The 23,967-nt window shown below is 40.8% G+C and overlaps 1 protein-coding gene across 7 annotated transcripts in view; it reads left to right on the top strand.

Moving 5' to 3' along the window:
• Nucleotides 1–23,967, top strand: part of SYBU (syntabulin) — a 72,474-nt gene that overhangs the window by 4,961 nt on the left and 43,546 nt on the right. For 4 of the 7 annotated variants that reach the window (XM_060127519.1, XM_060127516.1, XM_060127514.1 and 1 more), the window contains exons 3-4: nucleotides 18,783–18,980; nucleotides 21,842–21,901. In XM_060127519.1, coding sequence (XP_059983502.1) covers nucleotides 18,783–18,980; nucleotides 21,842–21,901 — 258 coding nt within the window. The remainder of the gene's footprint in view (nucleotides 1–18,782; nucleotides 18,981–21,841; nucleotides 21,902–23,967) is intronic. The other 3 variants (XM_060127521.1, XM_060127518.1, XM_060127517.1) reach the window with 1 other exon arrangement.

Here is a 23,967-nt window from a genome sequence, read left to right as displayed (position 1 = left end):
AGCCCGGGCGCTATTTTCAGAGTGACCTGTCCGTTTTTACCTGCTTTCCCTCCCTCCCTCCACTGCCTTCTTCTCCCTTTCCTTCCCACGGGAGCCTTGAGAGGAACATTTAATGATTTGATATTCTATGTGCTAATTTGTATGTTGTCTCTATCTCATTTCAGAGGGAAGAAGCTGTATGTGACTTTTGCAATTCATTGAGGGCGTGTCCCCAGAGCTTTTCTTTTAATAGCTTCTTATTAGCAGAATTTCTCTGAAGAGATGCATATGTTTTGTGCATTTCATCAGCACGTGTCATTTTGCACTTGGACGTCATTCTCCTGTTAAAAGAGTCTATCCCTTACAACTTGTGCTGGGTCTTAGTCACTATGACCTCAGGTGGGCACAGCTAAGCTTATATTGCATTGGAGACCAGGCCCTATTTTGTGTGCATGGCAAGGAAAACATTGTACGTTCTTAATGAATGTTAACTAATGCTTTCTTAGAAAAAAAAAAAAGAATACAAAAGGAAGTACAGTTACTAGTAAGTTAATAGGAAAAAAAACAACAACCCTGCTTTCATGTCCTCTCTTTTATTTTTAGTCAGTTTTTTTTTTAACCAATATTTTGGCATCAAATCACCCTATCTTCCTTCCCTCTCACTCCCCCTCCCCATGTTTCCTGTTTTAACGTGCCCAGAGAAGTGATAAAACCCCTATTTGTGATTTGTGTTCTGGGTGTGGCCCATTGAATCTAGGCCTCTGTGCATTTTTCTCCCTGTTTTTTGTTGGTAGTGCATTGTTATGCATGTTTGTCGTTGTGCCACAACTCCAGCCTCTATTAGAAAAGCTAATGACCTGGGCAAGTCTGTCACATACAGCAGTCATCTGACGTGGTTAGCAGCATGACATACATTTCTCTTTGCTCAGATGAGGCAATAATTACCCCTTAGAACTAGGAGGCAGATGGATTGCTGGGTTTTAGGCTAGTTCTCCTTGGGGTGCCTTGTAAACATGGCAGGTGGGGGAAATGATGCATATAGTGCGCTGATGGTTTTATGGGAGACCAGTGATTTCCCTGAGTTATATCCATGTTTCTAATGTGCACGCACATACACAGTCAAGTTTATGACTTAACCCATTAAGAAACATGTACCAGGGCTTCCCTGGTGGTGCAGTGGTTGAGAGTCCGCCTGCTGATGCAGGGGACATGGGTTCGTGCCCTGGTCCGGGAAGATCCCACATGCCACGGGGTGGCTGGGCCCGTGAGCCATGGCCGCTGAGCCTGCGCATCCGGAGCCTGTGCTCCGCAGCGGGAGAGGCCACAGCAGTGAGAGGCCCGCATACCACAAAAAAGAAAAAAAAAAAGAAACATGTACCAGATCAATCAACTGAAAGACAGAATCCAAGATTCTTCGCAGTCTAATCCTGAATAGGGTTTTGCAGAAAGTACTTTGGTGGTTACAGTGGCCGAGGAGGAATCCTTCTTTGAGTGCCAGTGACCTAGAGGTAATCATTGTTGCTGTTTGTGGGAAGAACAATTACGACAAATTATAACCTGACTGGTGCCCTGCCGCGGCATGATAATGCCTCCAAAAAGTTGCCTGGCCTTGCCAAACAGAAATATTTCTGCTATGCTTTTGTCCAGTTGAGGAAACTTGGCATCTGGATAGAGTAAGCCTTTGAACATAATGATCAGAATTGAGATGAACTGATGGGAGTGAGCTGCAGTACTGAATTACACTATAAGCGAATGACTGCCAACATGCTGTGAAGAAAAAAAACAAAAACCCTAAGAATTTAGTATCATTTTAATGAGCGTGGGACCTAGGCACTGTTGCATAATATATATTTCAAGTGCTTAGCTGCCTCAGTGTCAGAGATAAGTACCCAATGAAACAGGTTACAGATGAAGGGCACACAGACAATGTTTCTTTGAGGATGTGGTAACTGCAATCAGGGGAACAAGAGCAAAATTTTTGACATTTAATTAAAAAATTACTTAGCAATGGGAACAGTAAAAGATAATCATGTTGGAATTGGACCATGCCTGAGAGCAAATCATGGTACTTAACGTGAAAATCTTTTATGTTGTACAATACTCATGTTTATGACATTGTTTCGCAATTTCCGAGAAATTTTGTTTGTCTGCTTTTGAATCCCCAGGAAAACTTGTTTAAAATGCAGATGACTTGGCACCACCCAAGCCTATTGTCTCAGGATGGGAGGGCCCAGGAATCCGTATCTTGTAGGCTTTCTGGATGACTCTTATGCCTACTGAAGTCTGAGCCTCATGCTTTGTGTTCTGTGTGTGTTTGGAGATTTTTGTGTGAGGGATGGGCGGGGTATGCCCCAGTGGCATCCCAAGATGAACAAGGATCAAAGATGGCAGAAGTGGTGGCCAGCCAAGCTGTTTAAACCCATAGCATGAGGCAAGGAAAATGCTTCCACATTCCCTGGGAATTATAGCTTCTCACTCTATATTTACAATTCCTATGTCATTAGTCTTAGCAATAATATTATTTATGTCTACATAATGGGTTTAGCTTGTGTTCAAGTGGTAGAAAAGCAAAAGGGAGGAGAAAGCATTTCCTTCCTTTATTTTCCTATGGAATCCTCTCCCTGGATTTACTATCTCTAGCCATACTTTTTTTTTTTTTTTTTTTTTTTGCGGTACGTGGGCCTTTTACTGTTGTGGCCCCTCCTGTTGCGGAGCACAGGCTCCGGACGCACAGGCTCAGCGGCCATGGCTCACGGGCCCAGCCGCTCCGCGGCATGTGGGATCTTCCTGGACCGGGGCACGAACCTGCGTCCCCTGCATCGGCAGGCGGACTCTCAACCACTGCGCCACCAGGAAAGCCCTAGCCATACTTTTAATTCTTTTTCATTTACTTACTTTGGTATTAGGATTATCTGGGGTACACTGAAAGCAGGTGTACTGGGTACAACATGAATGTACCCTGAACACCCAGTAGGTATACTGAGAGAGATGGAAAAAAGAGAAACTGAGGCCTGGGAGTAGCAGGGCATTGAGCTTCTTGTAAATGTCCACAAAAATGTATTACCCAGTAAGCATCTATTCAGTGCCTGCTAAGGGTCAGGCTAAGGCTACAAAGATGAATAAAACACAGGGATTGGAAAAATCAATTATTTTACTGCCTTAACCCTGACACCAAAATAAATGGGATGCCACGTCTTTGGATGCGTTTCCCACACAACTGACTTTATCTCACTGATTTTGTGTCTGGTCCCTCTTACCCACACCCACTCCACACATACTCCTTCCTTGTCATTTGAGTTTGTTGCTCCATTTATTATCTGCGTTGGCCTCTCACATTTCATAAGCCCAAGAGTTCAAAGAAGTAGCATTCATTAGTGTGGTGTAGTAGATAAACATGAGCCTTGGCATCAACAGACCTGAGTTAAAAGCATGAAATGAGATTAGAAAGGTGGGCAGGGCCAGGTCAGGAACGGCTTTGTTTGCTGTGTGAAAAACGTGACCCCTGAGATCCAGGGTCTGTACAGGAGCTGGACCAGAAACGTAAAGAGTGAGGCCACCTGGATGGATGACAATAGAATTAGAGTCTAGAACTGGACAGTGTGTGCCCCTTCTAACAATATTCAGAATTCTTAAAATTCAGCTTTTTTTTTTCTCTTACTCTCTGGGCCAAATAGCACGCATAGGTAGTTGGATACGGCACACGGGCTGCCATTTCGCAATTGCTAAACACCTTTCAGAACCAGTGAAGGGTTTTCAGCAGGGAAGGGTTGTCTGGTTTATGACTAGATTTATAATTTAGAAAAGTCTTTCTAATCACATGTTGGAGAGTGGATAGGAGGAAACAGGGAATGACGGGGAGGAACCTGCCCGTGCTGAAGGCCATTGTGGTGACCGTCTAAGTGAAAAATGATAAAGTAATATGTGTGAGGGTTGGCCCCAGAACATATGTGTCTGAATCACCAGTTACAAGTGGAATGGTGTCTACATTTCCACCGGACGAACCCAAGTAGAGGAGCAGGACTGGGGAGAGGGATGAGTCTGGTGACTGAGTTCGGATTAGGCTTTGCTGCATTTGAGATAAAGGTCTGGAGCTGTGAAGAGAAGTCAGAGATGCTGGTAGCTGAAGTGAAGGGACTTGGTGATACAGGTTTCCCCACTAGAACATCCTAGGAAACCTTTTGTAAGCAGAAATGGCATAGAGTGAAGAAGCAGTCATCTTAGGACACGTCTTGCTAACGGATGCCCAAAATAAGGTAAAGCACAGACGCAACAGGCACAGTTCAAAGCTCTGGCAGCGTGATGCTGAGATGCCGAGTGTAGTTCCCGGAGGACCAGCTCTGCGGCCACACTCACTGCTCGGGCTGCACGCTGCCTCTACAACAGATCGATACAAAACAGATGCTGAATGCTATTTTCGATATTTGCGTTGTTTCATAAAAGCAAACGTTCTCTTCGGATTTCTTTCGGTTATCGAAAACAATGCAAACGTAGGTCTTTCCTGAAAGTGAAAAGCAAACCTTTTTTTGTAAAGCAAACTTTCTAAATATGGGGGATGGCTGTCATTACCAAAGGGGGGAACATGGAGGAAGAAGGTTAGAGGACCCTGGCTAGAACTCTGAGATAAAACGAGAGGACGCAGAAAAAGGACACCGAGGCATCTGAGAGCAGGCAATAGAGGGGGAGGAGGTGAGCCAGGAGTGACCGTGTCTCCAATCCCAAAGGACGAGTGCGTTCCCAGAAGAAAGCAGCCAAGAGGTTCAGATGTCAGTCGCAGCAAGAGTAAGTAAGGTGTGTTTGTAAAAGTGCTCAAGGATGAGACCACTAGGTTATCAGGGATCTTGGGTAGAAACAGTCCCAGAAAACTGTGGGGATGGACTCCAGATTGCACCAGGCTGAGATGTGAATGGGAGGTACAAAATAGGGTGTAGACAACTTTTTTTAAAAGCTTAACAGGGGGCTTCCCTGGTGGCGCAGTGGTTGGGAGTCCACCTGCCGATGCAAGGGACACGGGTTCGTGCCCCGGTCCGGGAGGATCCCACGCGCCACGGAGTGGCTGGGCCTGTGAGCCATGGCCGCTGAGCCTGCGTGTCCGGAGCCTGTGCTCCACAGCGGGAGAGGCCACAAAAGTGAGAGGCCCGCGTACCGCAAAAAAAAAGCTTAATAGGGATGGGAAAGAGAAAATAGAATAAAAACAAGGGTTGCATTTAAAGTAAAGATAGGGTGTTTATCAAATCAGAGACATTTTGATAAAGTTTTTAGGCTGAGGGAAAATAGACAAGAAAAAAGAGAGAGAGAGATTGAAAATAGTAGAGAAGTGATAACTTTGTAATAAGACCAAGGTAGACCAAGAAAGACACATATGGAAAAAAGAAAGGCCTGAAGTGAATATAGGTAAGTTTATTCATAGGTCAGGGTAGGTAGCTGAAGGATACATTTCACAGTCTAGGTTAGGTGCTGCTTCTTTATCCTCCCTCTATCAGACTGCGTGACCTGGTTTGAAATTTTCATATTTAGTTACCTGACTCTCCAGTAGACTGTAAGCTCCATGAAGGCAGGAACACTATAGTTCCTTGCACTATACCTGACACACAGCAGTTGCTTAATGAGTATTTATTGGAATTTGGTAGAAGGTATAATTTGGAGAACAGGACAAGTGAAATATTTTCATTCATTTAATGCATTGAGAGCAGGATACTTAGTTGCTGGGGAAGTAAAACAACTAGAACGGTACCCAGTACTCAATGTAATAGGTTTATTCAGTGAAGGAAACATTCCTGTCCAGAGGAGTTCAGCGTCTCTAAATGTCAAAAAGAGTCATTTGCGTAACAGGACCATGCCTCCAGTGCTGTGGTAGCTAGAAGAGAGCTCTCTTGCTAAGAAAATCAGAAAATCCCCCACTCAAGAGTTGGTACTCGGAAACCAGGAGAAAAACAGCAGCCCGGTTTATTTTTTATTTGTTTAGTTTTTTGTGTGTATATGTAAGTGTGAGATGTGTGTGTGTGAGGTGCATGCGTGTGTGTGATTGGTGTGTGTGTGTGTGTGTGTGGATATGTCATGAGTGATATACATGTGTATGAGTGTATATGAGTGTGTGAGGTGTGCACACGTTTTGTGTGCCTGGTGGTGGGAGAACTGGAAGGTTTGGGTATCAGCAAAGCTTTCTGGAGGAAGTGATGCCTGAGCTCTGTTTATTCCACTCTAATCAGGCTTTCCTTCTATTCCACTGAAGTGACACCTGCCAAGTTCTCAGTGCCCTCCACCAAATCTTACGGTGGCTTCTTTGTCTTCACCTCTTCATCACCCCTGAATTCCCATCTCAGTAAATGGTACCCGCTTCATCTAGATAACAGCAGCCCAGTTTAGAGTCAAGCAGGAATTCGGCACAAAGCCACATACCCACGTTTCCCAGGACTCAACTTGACCCTGGCCACCACCCCGCCCCACCGCCCAGGTGGATTTTACTCTGAGAAACCCCAGGGGTGATGCATGCACTTGGGGTCCACGAGGCTGCTGGGCGTGCCTGTATTGTAAGGTGGCTTTGCTGGTGTCTGCTCACAGTAACCGCTCTAAACCTCCGCTGCTGTCGGGCTTGGACTGTGACATCTCCTGCTTTGGAGACCCAGTCCAGCCCCTCGTCTGCCAGAGCTGAGATCCTGCCCAGCTGCTCTGCGCATTGCTGGTTGTTCGTGGCGCCCGCCCTCCAGTCGCTGCCTGGGTTACACTGCTCTGGCTCCAGGAAGCCAGTCGTGTTGGGCTGACTGCTCCCACTTTTGAGGGAACCCAAACCAAACTTCGCAGTGCCCATGATGGGGGCTTGCCCAGCACTCACGCCCATCCCCTAGAAACCCATCCTTCAGCTTTTCCCTGCTCCGTGTGAATTTTCACAGGCGCCTCCTCTTTCCTGGCTGGCTCCCTCTTATTCTCTCCTCTTTAGTGTGGGAGTCCCTGAAGGTAGGATTCATCTTAGACGCTGACCCAATTCTCAGAATTCTTGAGACCCTGTGGACCTTAACCTGCCCTTCTAGGTATTCTGAGGTGTTTGTGAGGATTATCTTTTCCTTAATGCTAATTATTATATGTTTTCAGCTCAAAACTAATAACCATGTGCAAACACATATGTCAGAGTGGACGTAATCACATTTATAGGGTTTATCTTGTTTTGCTTTTTGCCAAAGTGAGATCACGCTGTACTGACCTATGACCCTTTCTGTTTATTTAAGTGAATATTTACTGAACACCTGTTGTGGGCAAGGTGCTATCCTAGGAGCTGAACTAGAGGGATGAACAACCCTGACAGGACTCCTGACCTCCAGGAATGTGTATTCCAGGCAGTCCCTGTACCTGTCACTGCTTGTCAGTCCATAGAAGTGACCCCATTCGTTGTAATGACAGCTCGTATGCCACTGTTTGGAGGGCCTTCATTTATTCAGCCATTCTTCTGTGGATGGACATTTCATCTCTGAGGCTAACTTTCAAAATTCGGAATTTCATTTTGTGAATGTCACTGGAACTAACTTGTTCCTGAGCGTATTTCTTTCTCTCTCTCTTTTCTTTCTTTGTACCTTTTCTTTTTTTTTTTTTTGTACCTTTTCTTTAAAGTGAAGTAAATACCATGCTTCACATATATTCCCTAAAACAATTCCTTTTTTTCCAAATAGAAAAAAATTGACATGTAGCAGTTACACAGACTGTATAATAAGCATTGTTTTTTCCTTAATGTTCTTTAACATTTCTCCATTTTTATGCCTTACTCCGTCTTGACAAGCACTATCTTCAAATTCTCAATGTGAGAAAAAATAGAAGGAAGGGGGAAAGGATTTACATTGCTGCAAAAGAGCTCACTGTAATTCAGGTGTCCTAAGAGTGGTTTGCAGTTTCCTTCTTACAAGGTTCTCAAGAGATCAAGAGATAGCTTCTTAGTGTCTGTCTCTGTGTCTCTATTCTTTCCTTCCTACTTTCCAGCACGCCTCCCTCCCTCTCCCCTTCTCCCTCTCTGCTATCTTCTCCCAACAAGGAACCTTAAAAAAAACACAAATCTTTATAAAGGTATGGCTTAGAGACTGCAAATAAACTCATATTACTAAGAAGAGGGAAGATCAGAAGTATTAGTAACATCCCTGTTTTGGAAAGATCATAACCCTGTGAAAGAAAGAGCAAGAGAAATAAAAGCTTGCGAGACAGAAGAATTCCCCACCCCCCTGCTGGGGCTCACCTGTCTCCTGGCAGTGACTGAGCCACCCTGGTTCCCGATTTCAGCATCGGCTGCTCCCTCACCAAAACTCCTAGATAATGTGTCATTATACTACATTGACTATTTGGACCAAGGTATTTTCCCCTGCAAATTCCTCCTGTGGTTTCTCGTACAAATCAGACAACTTGGCGCTTGGTAGAAAACCAAGTAGAGACCCTTGTTTGAGAGAAAGCACGAGTCCTGTGAAGAAATGGACCTGCCTCACCTCACTTCACTTCACGTGCTCCTTTGCTGCCGAGTGCTGCACCAGAATGACTTTTATGGGAGTACTCAAGGCTCCAAAATAGCTCAGAAATCCCGGGAATGTTTATATGGGAAATGATTATTTTGTCTCCAAGAAACCAGGGAAACGTTCATTAAATAATTTCTCAGTTCTCCACTTGGTTTTTATAGACGTGGGTTGCATGTCTTCGTGGAGGGGCTTCGTTCCAATTACTTTAACAAGCTCACCTCCATCGGCACACACATACGCTCGCGTTTACACATCCTTCAGAGAAATTAAGTTCCCTTTGACCCCTCATCACCTTGCACCTGCCATCTTATTTCCCTGCTCCTTCTTCACAAGCAAAACTCCAAAATCCTATCTCCGTAATTCGCCCTCGTCAAGCACGTGAGGGACCACGTTGGCGAATCTGACGTTCTCTTGTCTGTCCTCATTTTCCTTGATTTCCCAGCAGCGCTCAACACGGTTGAACAAGCATCTTTCTTAGGAAAGATTTTCCTCCTTGGCTCCTGAGGTCCCGCCCTCTGAGAGTCTTAGCTCCACCCCATCCTTTCCCCCCTCACAGTGTCAGGTGCCTCAGTCTTCAGCCCTCTTTTCCTGCCCTCGCCAAGGGCTCAAACCTTTAACTTCCTCACTTGTAGGATGGTGATGCTCCGCTACCCGACCTCTCCTCTGAGCTTTAGGCTCACATATCCAACTGCCTACTTGATATCTCCAGTGTCCTGGTGAATTTGTGTCTCAGATCGAACGTACCAAAACCAGAATTCTTAATTTCACCCCCCACAAACGCATAAACCCATTTTTCTCCAAACTCAGAAGTGACCACCATATTCTCCATTGCTTAAGCAAAGAACCTAGAAGGTATTCTCGACCCCTTCCTACTTTTCATTGTCATATCTTTTTTTTTTTTTTTTTTTTTTTTTTTTTTTTTTTTTGCGGTATGCGGGCCTCTCACTGTTGTGGCCTCTCCCGTTGCGGAGCACAGGCTCCGGACGCACAGGCTCAGCGGCCATGGCTCACGGGCCCAGCCGCTCCGCGGCATGTGGGATCTTCCTGGACCGGGGCACGAACCTGTGTGCCCTGCATCGGCAGGCGGACTCTCAACCACGGCGCCACCAGGGAAGCCCTCATTGTCATACCTTAATGCTTCCAATTATGTTTCCAAAATGTATCCCAAATCCATCTCCTTTTCTCGATTTTTACTACTACCACCCCAAACCACTGTCATCTCTCATTTCTACTATGGCAGTGGTCTCCACGTGGGTTTATTGCTTCTAAACCTTCATTCCTAAAGGGGCCACACAGTATAGGGGCTAAGAAGGAGCCTCTGGAGTTATAGCTTCTTTGGACTCATATCCGCGGCTTACTGTGGCCTCAGGGAGGTGTCTTAAGCTCTAGTGCTGGTTTTGTATGCCTGTCTTATTAGTGTCTGTCTCAAAGAGATTAAGTTAACTAAATGTGTTAAGTAAGTGCTTAGTATTCTAAACATACCTGGTACTTAGTAGGCACTCAATAAATATTAGCAAGACATAACATCACTAATTCAGTCTGTTCTCCACAGACCAATCATGGTCATCTCCTGCTTAATGCACACGATGGCTTCCATTGCGCTGGAGATTAATGTAGGTTTCCTGCCTATAATCCTCCACATGCCTTCAGCCTCATCAGCAATTCTTCTCTGCCCTCAGCTTTCCAGGCCTCTTCTGTTTCCTCAATGCACCAAACTCCTTGTTCCCTCTTCCTGGACTTTTCTCTTCCCTGCCTTTTTCAGGATTGGTTCCTTCTCTTTTTTGGTCTCAATTCAAATTACCTCTTCAGGACCTTCCATGACAACCTGTCTAATGAAGTACCTTCCGACCTCCCACCCAGCTAGTCTCTATAGTATCACCCAGTTTGTTTCATTAACAGTACATCACAATCAAAATTTCTTCTCTGTGTGTTTTGTTACTTCTACATTAACTGTCTCCACCACTAGAATGTGAACTCCTTGAGGACGAGGATCTTGGAGTCTTGGTCATCATTGCGTTTCTAATATCTTGAAGACTGCCTGGCACACAATAGGAAATCAGTAATCATTTGTGGGAAGGATGGATGGATGGATGGATGGATGAGATTCTTACACTTCAACATTGGCAGTTGTGTAGTGTCACATTGTATAATACTGAATCAAAATTAGTGTGGAGACTTGTAGACTTGTGAATTCTCACTCCGAAAAGATGCTAAAATTAGGTGAAGGAATAGAAGTTCAAATCTGGCTACTGAAAGCCTAGAATGCAAATTATCTGAACGACATGCATTAAATGGTTACTGTGTTGAAGCAAAAACTGGAAACAACTAGAGTTTCTTGTCTCAAATTTTGTGGTCTGTTTATGATGGGATGGCTTCTTTCTAACAGCTTCCTTTGTCTGTTTTTAATTTGAGCATTCCCAGAATTTCTGCTGTTTCCTCTTGGAACAAACATAGGTAGGAAAACTTAGAAAACAGTTAGCTTGTGGTGCTGAGAAAAACAAGGACTTTACAGTCAGACAAACCTGAGTTTGAATCTTTGGGTCCATACCTGAGTAGCTGTGTGGCTGGATTTGTTAACCTCTCTGAGCCTCAGTTTTTCCACCTATAAAAATGAGATATTATTAAAATTATATGATAAAAATTAGTATCCTTGCCACATGATAGCTACTTAATAAACGTTACTTTTCTTACCTACCTACATCCTTTCAGAGCATCCTTTCTTACCTACCTACATCCTTTCAGAGCATGGTTAGTAGTAAGAATTTCACAGGGTTCAGATTAACCATGAGTTTAAGCTATAGACATTTTATCTGTCTCCATTGGACTATCTTAAAAAATGTCAGTGTCTGGATCAGTAAGACTAGTAACACCTATAACAGTGTCTGGCACATAGTAGATACTCAGTAAATATTTGTTGAATGGATGAATAAATAGGCTGTAAACACTTTTGTCATTCATGAGAATCAACTAGAGTTGATTCTCTAGTTTAAAGTAATGTTTAAAGTAATGTTTCCTTAAAATAGAAATGATTCTTCCTCCACATTATGCAACTGAACATTGAACAGCATCAAACCATAACTGAATGTTTCAAGACATTATGGCACAAAACCACGTTTTCTTCCGCCTGATGTTATTTTTAAGTATGTCTTTTGGAATTGTTTAGTTCAGCATTTTGGAAAACAAATGAGCTCTGAGATCTAAATTCAGAAGTGAACCAGAAGTTCTAGAGATGTTTCTTGGACTTTGAAGAAATATTTTATATGTAATCTTTAGGTTACAAGGAAGTTGAAGTAGGAACTTGGTCATCCTAATTGCCACCAAATGTGTTGGATGGCACTGGGTGTTAGACACTTTAGTTAAATATCAGGAAATTATATGACACACACACTTTGGGCAATCCTAATATTTTAAAATGTGAATTAAAAAATATATATATACAGATGTATATATGTGTGTGTATATATATGTTCACTTTGCAAAAAATATTCATTGCTTTCAAAATTTTATCAGAAAATCATTTCAAAGTAATATGGAAAGGATAAATTTCCTAAAAATTAAGAAAATAATAATAATAGTACAGTTAACATCTAACCTTACACTGCATTTTAAAATGAATTCCAGATGGATTTGATATAATAAAAACTGAAATTATAAAAATCTAGAAGAAAGCGTAGGTAATAGTTAATTGATCTTGGAGTTAATAAGGACATTCTAAGCATTAAAGCATTGGAAGAAATCACAAAGGAAAATATGGAAAGATTTGACAACTAGAAATTAGAAAAGGTTGGTTGTCAAAAACATTATAAACTAAAAGCAAACAAACTTGGTGAAATGTGCCAAAGGGCTATGCCTTTCATGTATAAGGATTTCTTACAGATCAATAAGAATTCCTTAACACCTTAATAGAAGAGTTGTCAGAGGACATGAACAATACATAGGATAAGTGTAAAAATAAAAGGCCAGCAAACATATGAAGGACATTAAGCCTCACTGATAATTAAATACATGCAAGCTAAGACATCAGAAATACACTTTGCATCATTAACTTGGCAAAAATGCAAACAAACTAGTATTCATTATTGGCAGGAATTGAATAAGTGGGATACTCTTATACAATATAATAGGAATATAAATTGCCTCAAATTTCTCGGAAGTCTTAGTAATCCATTTTTAGAGATATGTTCTATGAGATAATAAAAATTTTGACAAGAGATTTATCTGTAAAATGTGGTGTTAAAGCAATTTCAATGATAGTGAGAAAATTGGAAACATCCTAAAATACCCTACAAGAAGGAATTGATTTTTAGAAACACTGTGTTCCTATTTTAAATAGTTACTTATTTAAAATAATGTTTTTGCGAAATTAAATAAAACATTTTGACACTTTTAAAAACATACCCAAAGAAGAGATAATACCACAATGAACACCAATAAGCTGCTTGTGCACTTTATCCAGATTAATAGCAAGGTGCTGTCATATTTGCGACATCTATCCCTTTTTCCCTTCTCTCCTTTACTTTGCTGAAGCATTTTAAAGCATATATCCAGACATCATGTTATTTCATGTCTACCTACATACCTCAGCATGCTTTCTTAAAAAAAAAGGACATTTTCTTACATAATCACAGTGCCATTTTCATTACTAACATGATTTAACAAGGAATTTAACATACTTCCTTGGTACGCTAGAGAACACTGAAACTACTAGCCCTAGTTGTCTCAAAAGTGCCCGTTTGCTTCCTCATGGTATCATTTAACCCAGAGGCCAGCAAACTTTTTCTGAAAAGGACCAGCTAGGAAATATTTTCAGCTTTGCTGGCCAGATGATCTCTGTTGTAATTATTCACCTTTGTGCTTGAAAGCCACAGTTGACACTATGTAAAGTATTGGGCTGTGTTCCAATAACATTTGATTTACAAAGGCAGGCCGCTGACAGGATTTGGCCTGCAGGCTGCAGTTTGCCAACCCCTGATTTAACCCATTACTGTTCTCCATCTATTTTATAAGGTGGACATTAGTTTTAAAGCTTGATTAGATTCAGGGACAGTTTTTTTGTGGCGAGAATGTGGAGAATGCTGTGTGCTTCATCTCACATCCCATCAGAAGGTATATAATGTCTGTTACCCCACTGTCAGCTATGCTAAGAATACTCAGTTGGTACAAATGGGTAAGGCTTGATCCCTCTACTGCAGACTCTCCACCAGCCTTTTGTCTGATGGTTTCATCCGTTACGTTTGTTGCCTAAATCAAGTATTTCATTATAAATAATTGGAAAATACAGTTGACCCTTGAACAACATGCGTTTGAAGTGTGTGGGCCCATTTATACTCAGATTTTTTAAAATGGAGATATACTACAGTCCTACATGTCGGCTGTTTGTTGAATCCTTGGGTATAGAATCACATATGTGGTGGGCCACTGCTAAGTTACACGTGGGTTTTCGACTGCATGGAGGTTAGCACCCCTAACCCGCATGTTGTTCAAGGGTCAACTGTAGTAATTTTCTGCTATTCCATCTACTTTCATTAACCAGAATGCTTCCGTAAGGGAGAACTTTCCAATATCAATGAGTGATTTAAGTTATCCTGAAATACAGTTTGTCCAGTAACATTTTCTACAATCAGGATATATATTAATTCTTTCTTTCCTTTTAATTGCCAAATTTCAATATAAAGAATTGACCCCTGGGTCACTTCCAAAGATTTCCAGTGGGTTGGGATTTTGGGGGAGTTGAAAGGGCCTTTCTTTTTTTAGTTTTATTTTGTATTACTATGAACTCATAGACCTTTAAAGTATATTCAATGATTATCAGTCATTTGCATTTATTATTCTTTTTGATGCTCAAATTATTCCATCTTTGGCCAGTGGGGCCCCTTTGTGTTGGCTACTGTTAGTCTTAATAGCTTCTTTCTTTCTAGCCTGACAAATTCTAGGGAGAAATTTTCGATAACAGAGTGATGAAACTATAATGTATGTTGAAATTTTAACAAAACAAAGAGCAAGCAAGCAAGTATATCCTATGTATAAAAAATCAGTAAGAAGTACGCCAAATAGTTAAATATTTTTTCTGGGCAGTACAATTATAGGAAAATATTATCCCCCCCCTTTTTTTTTTCACTTCTTTGTACTTTTCTGTACTCTACATCTTCTGCATTAAAGATTATTACTTTTATAATTTAAAAATCTGTTAAAATTTTAACAACCCAACAGATTTTCTTTAATTTAGCAAGTTTCTTTAGTCCATTTAGAATAAGATACAAATTATCTTAAAAGATACTTATACACACTTTTTTCAGAATTATAAGTAGAGTCATTTTACAATTATTAACTATATCCTGTATTCTCAAAAAGCTTGTAATGTAAAGGGAGAGTAAAGTAGATTAAAAATCATTTTTTAACAACCTCCAGACTACAAAATTATATTAGATGTCTGCTTCTCTCATCTGTCTTTATAGACATTAAAATTTTTTCCCCTTAAAACCAATTTGGAAACTAGTCAGTATTATATTTCTTACAGCACTTGAGGTGGACCACAACTTCTGGAGGTTCCTGGATCTGTAAATATTCTTCAGTTATCCTTAATCCTGTGGGTTGACGTATTCAAAGCAAATAAACAAGAACAAATCAGCAGAAGAACTTATTCCTCAGTATAAATAAAACAGGGCATGTAAATTAGTCTCCTTCAGTGCAGATGGTGATCATTTAGACGTGGCCTTGACGTGGGTCACTTTTACCTGAGATCCACCAGGGGCCATCCCGGACCCAAGTAAATGGGATTTTAAATTGTTGATCCTGGAAGGAAATCATCTCGTATAGATCCATCCCAAATGGATCACACTGTGTAAAACATGGAAAATGGTCCTATTGCGTGTATATTTTTTTTAATGAAGTTATACTTAACCATGAATAGTGAGAAAGAAATGTAAAAACTATGTTAGAGCTGGTGTGGGTGCATGTTTAAGTGTGTTTTAAAAGAAAAACCCATTTCTCTCCAGTAGAATTGAGAGTCTCCTACACCCTCTTCCTAAAGCCTTGGAGGAAAGCTTCCCTTATGCTAAAACCAGGCTGAAATGTTCTTACTTTTCTCCATTCTGGAAATCTGAAACAACCCACACTTTTCTGGGTAAATCATTCAGGATTTCTGCCGTTTCCTGCCCAGAAACAGTTTCTTCATGGTGTCATATTAGAAGTTTTTCTCATTGATAATTTCTTTATACTAACATAACTAATAAAAGCTATAATTCTATAAGACAAAGTCAACAGTCAAGGTAGCAGCAAAGAACAGAGGGCACACACAAAGCGCTTCACTGAAGCAGGTTTAATAAATAAATCTCTTTAATATGTGCTGGATCCACATGTAGTTTGGCACATAGTAAGATTAGACGTGAACAAGCAAAGAACATCCACTTGGTTCCCTATTCTTAGAATCTTGGAGTAAATGTGAACTAAGAATATCTTGCAGTGCATTTTGGAAAGGAATATTATCTTCATCTGGACTGGTGGTCTGCTTCCAGCTCTGATCATGAAGTTAAAAAGGAGGAAGAGGAGGGAAGGGGAAGGGGAGGAGGGAAGGGGCCCTAAACAAGACTTGTTGAAAAAATAACCACTACTTCAGTGCTGCACAGAGGAAAATACCTCAGGTGCCACAGGTGACCAGATGACTCTCTGGTACTGAAGCTCTGTCGCTTTTGCTCGGGGCTTACTTTGCATAACTTAAAGTGTGGTCTCTGTAGTAGGAAAATTAATGGCCCTGCCCTTTCCAAAACCAGATTCCTTTGTTAGTGTTGGTCCCATTACACAAAACAGGCACATGCCCCAAGCTTCTCTGATAACTCAGTTTTTCTTGGGTATGGATTTGCCTTAACAGACTTAGCAGCTTACAGGAACTATGTGCTGGAAGTGATATTTACCAACCCCTTTTACTTACTTATAAGCTCCATCAGTATGGGGGCTGGGTACAGTGCCTGTGGCTGGTTCAGTGCCAGGACTTGATACATATTTGTTTAATGAAAGACGATGTCTCAAATCCCTCTCGTTTCCCCCACAATGTGAAGTGCAGTACCAGACAGTTAAGAGGTGATAAATGAACACTTGTTTACTAGGTAATGATTCAAATTGCTGTACGAGGTACCTGAAGTTAAAGATTTATTTAGGTATTCATCTCCTCAGTCATTGCCTCCAGAGTTATTGGCTGTAAATATTGATGACAGGTGAGGCATACATGCCAGGTGAAAAATTGCTACTGCGTTCCTTAAACTGCCACCATTCTGAATCACTTCAGTCCCCAATTTTTAATCAGACCCTAGTACTTAATCCTTGAAATGACTAGTACTGAAAACATGGCATATCCACATTCCTTCTTATTAACTCTGGCAAAATGATAGTAGAACCAAACAAAACACATTCATTTTCTGTTTACTTAAATTACAATTTCGACGGTGTTTCTCAGTACTGGAAATTGTTTAATTTTGTCCCTTTGAGTCTGAGAGTTCTCAAGAAAAATTACCTTTTAGGGTAGAGAATCTGAAGCATGGATTTTTGTTAATTTGGGCCATCTCTCTTTTAAAAGAAGTAATTTATGGAACTGACTCATAGGGAAATACTTTTAAAGACAATAGGTAATTTTGGATGATTAGACCTCAATCATTTGAGCTTCTCTGCTTTGGGATAGGAATCAGGAACCAGGCAGGCTCTCCCAAGGCCATGTGCAGACCTGTTGAACCTTGTAAAAGTGCTGGAATCTGTCTGAGTAATTAGCAACTTTGCACTCAGGTTTCTTTGGATTGAAGCAATGGGACATGCAAATGTAGGAGAAAGCCAGGGACAATAGCGAAATAGCTGAGCAGTAGTGGCCAAGAGGAGTCTCATCACAGTGATTCAGGGACCAAGTCTCTTCAGTTCAGGAAGAACATAGCACATTTAAAAGAGCAACAAAGACAGAAGGTATGAACCGTGCACTAAAAACCATTTACTTCCAGAAACAGACCATTGAGGTCCTATATAGACTAATATGTCCAAAAGTCAAAAAAGATACAAGAGAAATACATCATTTTACTAGTGCCAAGTTCACTTTGTTCTAGGAACTTAGATATTTCATAATAAAAATTGAAATAGAGGCCAAAAGTGAAGCAAAGGCAATTACTTTTTAGATGGATTCTAGTCATCTTAATTCAGGCAACCAGTATATTTTATTCAGAACTACTTCTGTTTCTGTCTTCATTCAAGCTATGAAGTTTTAAGATAGCCTTTGATAGATGGCAAGTTATTTTAGTTCCTTTAATATTTATAAAAGTGTAAGAGTCCTAAAAGTTATTAGTACTAAATGTCCTTATTCATTTTTTGCCCACTTAGTTACTAAAATAACTCTGACATCAAAATATTTCCATGTAATAAAGAATTATTTAGCAGTGAAGATTTACCACTAATTGATTAGTTTGAGTAGACCTACTGTTAAGTAATGTTGATTGGCTTTAAATTCCCATACAGTTCTCACCACAGTATAACTGAATTAACCAACCATTATAAATATTTAATAGATATGGAAAGCATTTATAGGAGTCAGCAATGCGACTTTCCTGTTTGCTTTATAAGCATCTACACAGGTCACTTCATATCATGCATATTAACTTGTAGTAATGACCATGGTACTAATATATAACTTGAAAGTTAAGGGAATATTTTTAATTTGAATATCATTTTTATTTTACCCAGTTACCTCAAGCAGCAGTATATCTGACTGATGTATTTTGGGTTGAGTGCGTTTTATAATAAAACAGGATCACTGCCTTCTGCTTTCTTGAACTCCTAAAGCCAGCTCTCGCCTCTATCAAACTCTGTGAACCACTTGATGGGCCCAGTAATCAAAAACTGGGTGTGGTCAGTAATATTCAAGTAACTTTTTCCTAACCCCGACGACCCCGAAGACTTCATATGAATAATCCTGAATTGCTCTGGCAAACGTTTCATTTACCTACCCCATCAAAAATGTACGGACGATTATGACCCAGAAGTATACTACCTCAAGGGTCAAAACAAACTAATTTAGGTTTTGACAACAAGAATGTTACAGAAATATTTGTGATGCAAAATCTTGTAAGGTTTTGCCTTAAAATATGTTTTATAATAGCTGATATTTCCTTTGTTAACACGATTGGCCAGAATATGGAAAATAAAAGGCAAGTCACCCACAGGAGTCAACCCGGGCCTCTTGAGCAGAGTACGTGTGTGAGCGCGTGTGGGCATGGCTCACTGCCTGCCCTCCCTTTGCCATCATTGATTTCCTCCCTCTTCATTAAACACTCATTGATTCTTGTCTTCCAGATGACACAGGCTGTCCTAGTAGTCAGTCAGTATCTCCCGTGAAAACGCCCTCGGATGCTGGCAGCAGCCCTGTTGGCTTTTGCCCTGGAAGTGATGAAGACTTTATCAGAAAGAAATGCACAGTTGGAATGGTTGGTGAGGGAAGCATCCAGTCAGCTCGACATAAGAAGGAACCAAAGTCAGGCCTTGTAAAGCCAGGTGAGTGTACGTAAACTCTTCATGTTCTTATTGGAGCAATATGACTAGAGGGATTTCAAATGAAATTTGAAATGAAACACCTGGATATCAAGGTAGGGAACACTAATGCTGTTCCTAGCACCCAGAAACATCTTTTTTTTTTTTTAAGTAAAGGAGGTAGAGCATAGAGTGGAATATTTTCTGTACTAGTTGTTAATAATTGAGAATGCATAGTGACATATGTGTCCGTTATAAAGACGTGTAAAAAAGGGAGGAAATTTGAAGAAATGTTAACTGAATGGTCTAACAGACACTTAAGCTATATAATTAAGTCTAGCATAAATTATACTAAGAAATTACTTGGTACCATTCAAAGTGTGCACAAATTGTGAAAAGAACAGGTTATCTTGATGCATATCTGTAGGGCAGGGCATACTTGCTGACCTAGTTATTTTATTTGCTTTTAAAGATTTAAATATGAATATGATGCTATATATTCATAGAATGTTCAATAATTACAAAATAGTAAAAGCTATGAGGTGAAATGGAGATTTTTATTACGGTGAATGAGATGCCGTGAACATCAGAAAAGGTCAGTTCTCAGAATTTGCAATATATAAATAAATATTTTCCATCTCAGAAATATATACAGTATATGAACAAATATAGTTTTAGTGAAATTAAAGTTATAACTTGAAAATAAAAGGACATGAGTATTGGCATTGAGAGACAACCCCTATATTGCATTATTTTCTTCAGTATCACCAGTTGTACTATACATATTAATCAACCTGAAAAGACAGATTAATGGCTTGCATGAGCCCCATTCCTTCCATTTGTCTTCTGATTTTTGTTTGGTGATATCATTATTGTGCAAGGAGCTATAGATGGCTTTATTTCAATGGAGCCAAAGGTTGGTCCTGTGTACGCTGCCATTGGAAGGTCCTGTGTCCTCTTCCATCTCTCTCTGCTTTTGTTCTTCCTGAATAATTGACATGCATAGCATATCTTAATGGATTATTCTTCGTCTTGCTTTTGGTCAACCAAAGAGAATGTTATTTAGTCTGAGAGCAAAACTTAAACTGTATGAAGAAGAAATCCCCTGTTTCCTAATAGTTCCTGGTAAATGTTAGTCATGATGAATTTGTTAACAGTCCTTTGCTTCGGAAAAATATAAAAAAGAAAGAGAATGGTACACAATGGAGAAGACAGCATATAAAAGAGAAAGATGGACATTGTAAAAAAGGTGTTGGGTACCCCCAATATTTAAGACAGAGACAATGAATTGAAGAGTGTCCTGTAATTATAGCCAAGAAATAAACCATTCCCTTGTGTACTCAAGAATCAGAACTGTCTTCCTCCCTCCCCCAGCTCAGTTCTCCTTTTTTTAAATTAAGAAATAATTGATATACCATAAAATTCACCCTCTTAAAGTGTACATTTCGGTGGTATTTAGCATATTCAAAAGATCATACAAGGCTTCCCTGGTGGCGCAGTGGTTGAGAGTCCGCCTGCTGATGCAGGGGACACGGGTTCGTGCCCCAGTCCAGGAAGATCCCACATGCTGCGGAGCGGCTGGGCCTGTGGGCCATGGCCGCTGAGCCTGCGCGTCCGGAGCCTGTGCTCCACAACGGGAGAGGCCACAACAGTGAGAGGCCCTCATACCGCAAAAAAAAAAAAAAGAAAAAAGATCATACAAACATCACTACTGTCCAATTTCAGGACATTTTAATCTCCCCCAAAAGAAGCCTCATACCCATTAGCAGTCACTGTCTGCTTTTCCTTTCTTCCAGCCCTTGGCAACCACCAACCTACCCTCTGTCTGATTTGCCTGTTCTGGACATCTCATCTAAAGGAGTCATACAATATATGGCCTTTTGTGTTCGGCTTCTTTCACTTAGCATAATGTTTTCAAGGTTCATGTATTAGTACTTCATTCTTTTTACGGCTCAATAATATTCTATTGTATGGATATACCACATTTTAAAATAGACTTTTTTTTGAGCAATTTTGGGTTTACAGAAAAATTGAGCAGACAGTAACAGAGTTCTTATATCCCCCCTCACTACCACTACTTCCAGTTTCCCTTGTTATTAACATCTTGCCTTAGTGTGGTGACAGACCACATTTTGCTTATCCATTCACAGTTGAGGGACTTTTGGATTGTTTCCACTTTGGGGCTATCATGAATAATGGTGCCATGGACATCCATATACAGGTTTTTGTGAGGCTTTCAGTTTTCTTGGGTATATACCTAGGAATGAAATTGCTGGATCATATGACAACTCTATGTTTAACCCTTTGAGGAATTGCCAAACTGTATTCCCAAATGTCTGCACCACTTTACAAACCACCAGCAATGTATAAGGGTTTCAGTTTCTCCACATCTTTATCAACAGTTGTTATTGTCTATCTTTTTGATTATACCCACTCTAGTGAGTGTGAAGTGGTATTTCATTGTGCTTTTGATTTACATTTCCCTGGTGGCTAAAGATGATGAGCATTTTTTTTTTTTTTTTTGCGGTACGCGGGCCTCTCACTGTTGCGGCCTCTCCCGTTGCGGAGCACAGGCTCTGGATGCGCAGGCTCAGCGGCCATGGCTCACGGGCCCAGCCGCTCCGCGGCATGTGGGATCTTCTTGGACCAGGGCACGAACCCGTGTCCCCTGCATCGGCAGGCGGACTCTCAACCACTGCGCCACCAGGGAAGCCCGATGATGAGCATCTTTTCATGTGCTTATTGGCTATTTGTATATCTTCCTTTGAGAAATGTTCTCAATTTTCTTTTAACCTGGGAGCAGTCACCAATGGAGTCTGCTTCTGTAGCATACAGGATGTGAGTTTAAGAGCAGAAGCCCTGTCATCCTCTTTTTGTATTCCTAGCACACAGGGGCCGGTGTGTATCGAGGGCACAATCAACATTGGTTGACCTCAACAGCAAAGGTAGGCTATGGGATTGAGAATATGAAATGCTGCAGGAAAGAATGTCCTCTTCATGGATTGTGAAGAAAAAGTGGATTTTTATTGTGAAGGTATTGTAGGACTTGAATGCAACCTGAAATTATTTCATTTTTGTTATTCACCATGCCTCCACCCCCTGGCCCCATTCCAAAAACATTTTATGGTGGTGACAATACAAAGAAACAGTGAAAAAAGAGACAAGTGTGGTGCAGCAAGAACAACCTAAATTTAAATGGCAGTTAAGATTATCCTTGCCCTTCCTTGTTTCAATAATCATAATAAGAATAATCATATCTTAACGAAAGATTTAAAACCCTATGTGTATGTACAGAATCCACCCTCAGCAAGTCTGGTTCCTACAGAAGATACTTGCTAAAGATCAACTGCTTGTCTTGCTGAGAATGTTTAAGCCTTATGCTTTCATGAAGAACATGCAGACAAAAAGAATAAAAAGGAGAGGGGGAGGGAGGGAAGAAGGGAGGAAAGAAAACAAGAGTTGTTCTTCATGCTGTTTTGATAATGGATCATTTGAGAATAGTGAAGGCCACAGACCCATACTCCAGAAAAACACACACAAAATATCACATACTATTTCTGAGGTTTCATGGGTCTCCTTTATTAGGATTTATGACTCCTAGTTTAATGACCCTTGCCCAGAGGCAGAGCCTGAAACAGGGCCTTTGTCAACTGCTTCTGATTTAATTGCTCAGAGGCAAACTTATCACCTGAGTAGTGCTGACCTCGTGGTTTTTTGATTTATTTGCATTTTATCAAGGTCACAGGGGTCCCTAAAGGTTATTTCTTAGTTGCCTGAAATTCCTAATGTCATCACTAAAAACCACTGCTCGAGCTTTTGACTGGGCCCCAATTCTGGACAGTAAGCTCTTTGTATTTCGAACAATCTGCACCGTGACCTATAGTTCTCTGAACTTTCAGCAGAATAAATCTGTCATTCTCATAAATAGGAGGAGAGGAAATCCTGGAACCGAGGCCCCTGGGTGACTCCAAAAATTATAAAATGCAGAGACATAATCTGTTAAACCACAAGAAGATACTGCTCTCCGGTTAAAATGTTCCACCTCCTCTGTCCCCAGGTGACCATCTCCCCTCAGCCTAAACTCATCTTCCGCTCTTGATGTGCGCTCTACTTTTTAAAAATGAATCGACTCATTAGGACCAATACCAGTTTATTAAAATAGCAAGCAATTAGTGTCTCTTATACAGATGCTCAAGGGCCCTTTAACATTAACCTGGGCTCGTTTTATTTTAGGTCCGTTGTTCTAGATTCTGGAAACTGCTGTTCATCTCAGAAGGGAGTTATAGAAATGCCCCTTTGGTCATTCAGATAAAGAGCTAATAATATTTACTGAGTAACTAATGCAGAAGGAGAAGAGAACTGTGTCACAGGATGCCAGGAAGGGCTCTGAAAGGTGAGCTGAGCACGCCAGCACCTCTCCAGCAGGGTACTGTGGCACGCGCCCAGCACGAAAGCCCTGCTTTCCGCCAAGCAGGACTCGTGTTGGAACTTCTTGGAGGCAGTGAGCCTTCTGTCATTTTGGCTTCTATCACTTAATGCCTATGCAGATTTAATTAAAAATTACCACCAAAGAGCGGAAGAAAACACCCCTGCAGTTCAGTTGAATAATGGCTTTGCCTTTTTCATGTCAACTCAGCACACATTTAAGACTGAATCTCCAGAGTGTAATACAATGTCTGTCATCAGGTAGGTGTTCAGTAAATACTTCTCTGAGAATAGAGTGTACAAGGAATCATGTGTAGTGTGGGGGGAACATGGGAAAGATAAGCAAAGATGACCTCAACATCATCCCTGCTCTTAGGGACCTTATCGTTTAAGGCAGAAAACTACAATAAATCTGGGCTGCAGTACAGATTAAAAGGAAGGGAATGAAGGCATTCTGACTGGGAACTTTTTTTTTAATAATTAATTTTTATTGGAGTATAGTTGATTTACAATGTTGTGTTTCCGCTGTACAGCAAAGTGAATCAGTTATACATACACATATATGCACTCTTTTTTAGATTCTTTT

This window comes from Lagenorhynchus albirostris, chromosome 17, assembly GCF_949774975.1.
Source record: "Lagenorhynchus albirostris chromosome 17, mLagAlb1.1, whole genome shotgun sequence".
Lineage (NCBI taxonomy): Eukaryota > Metazoa > Chordata > Mammalia > Artiodactyla > Delphinidae > Lagenorhynchus > Lagenorhynchus albirostris.
This window is presented reverse-complemented; position numbering and strand designations above follow the sequence as displayed.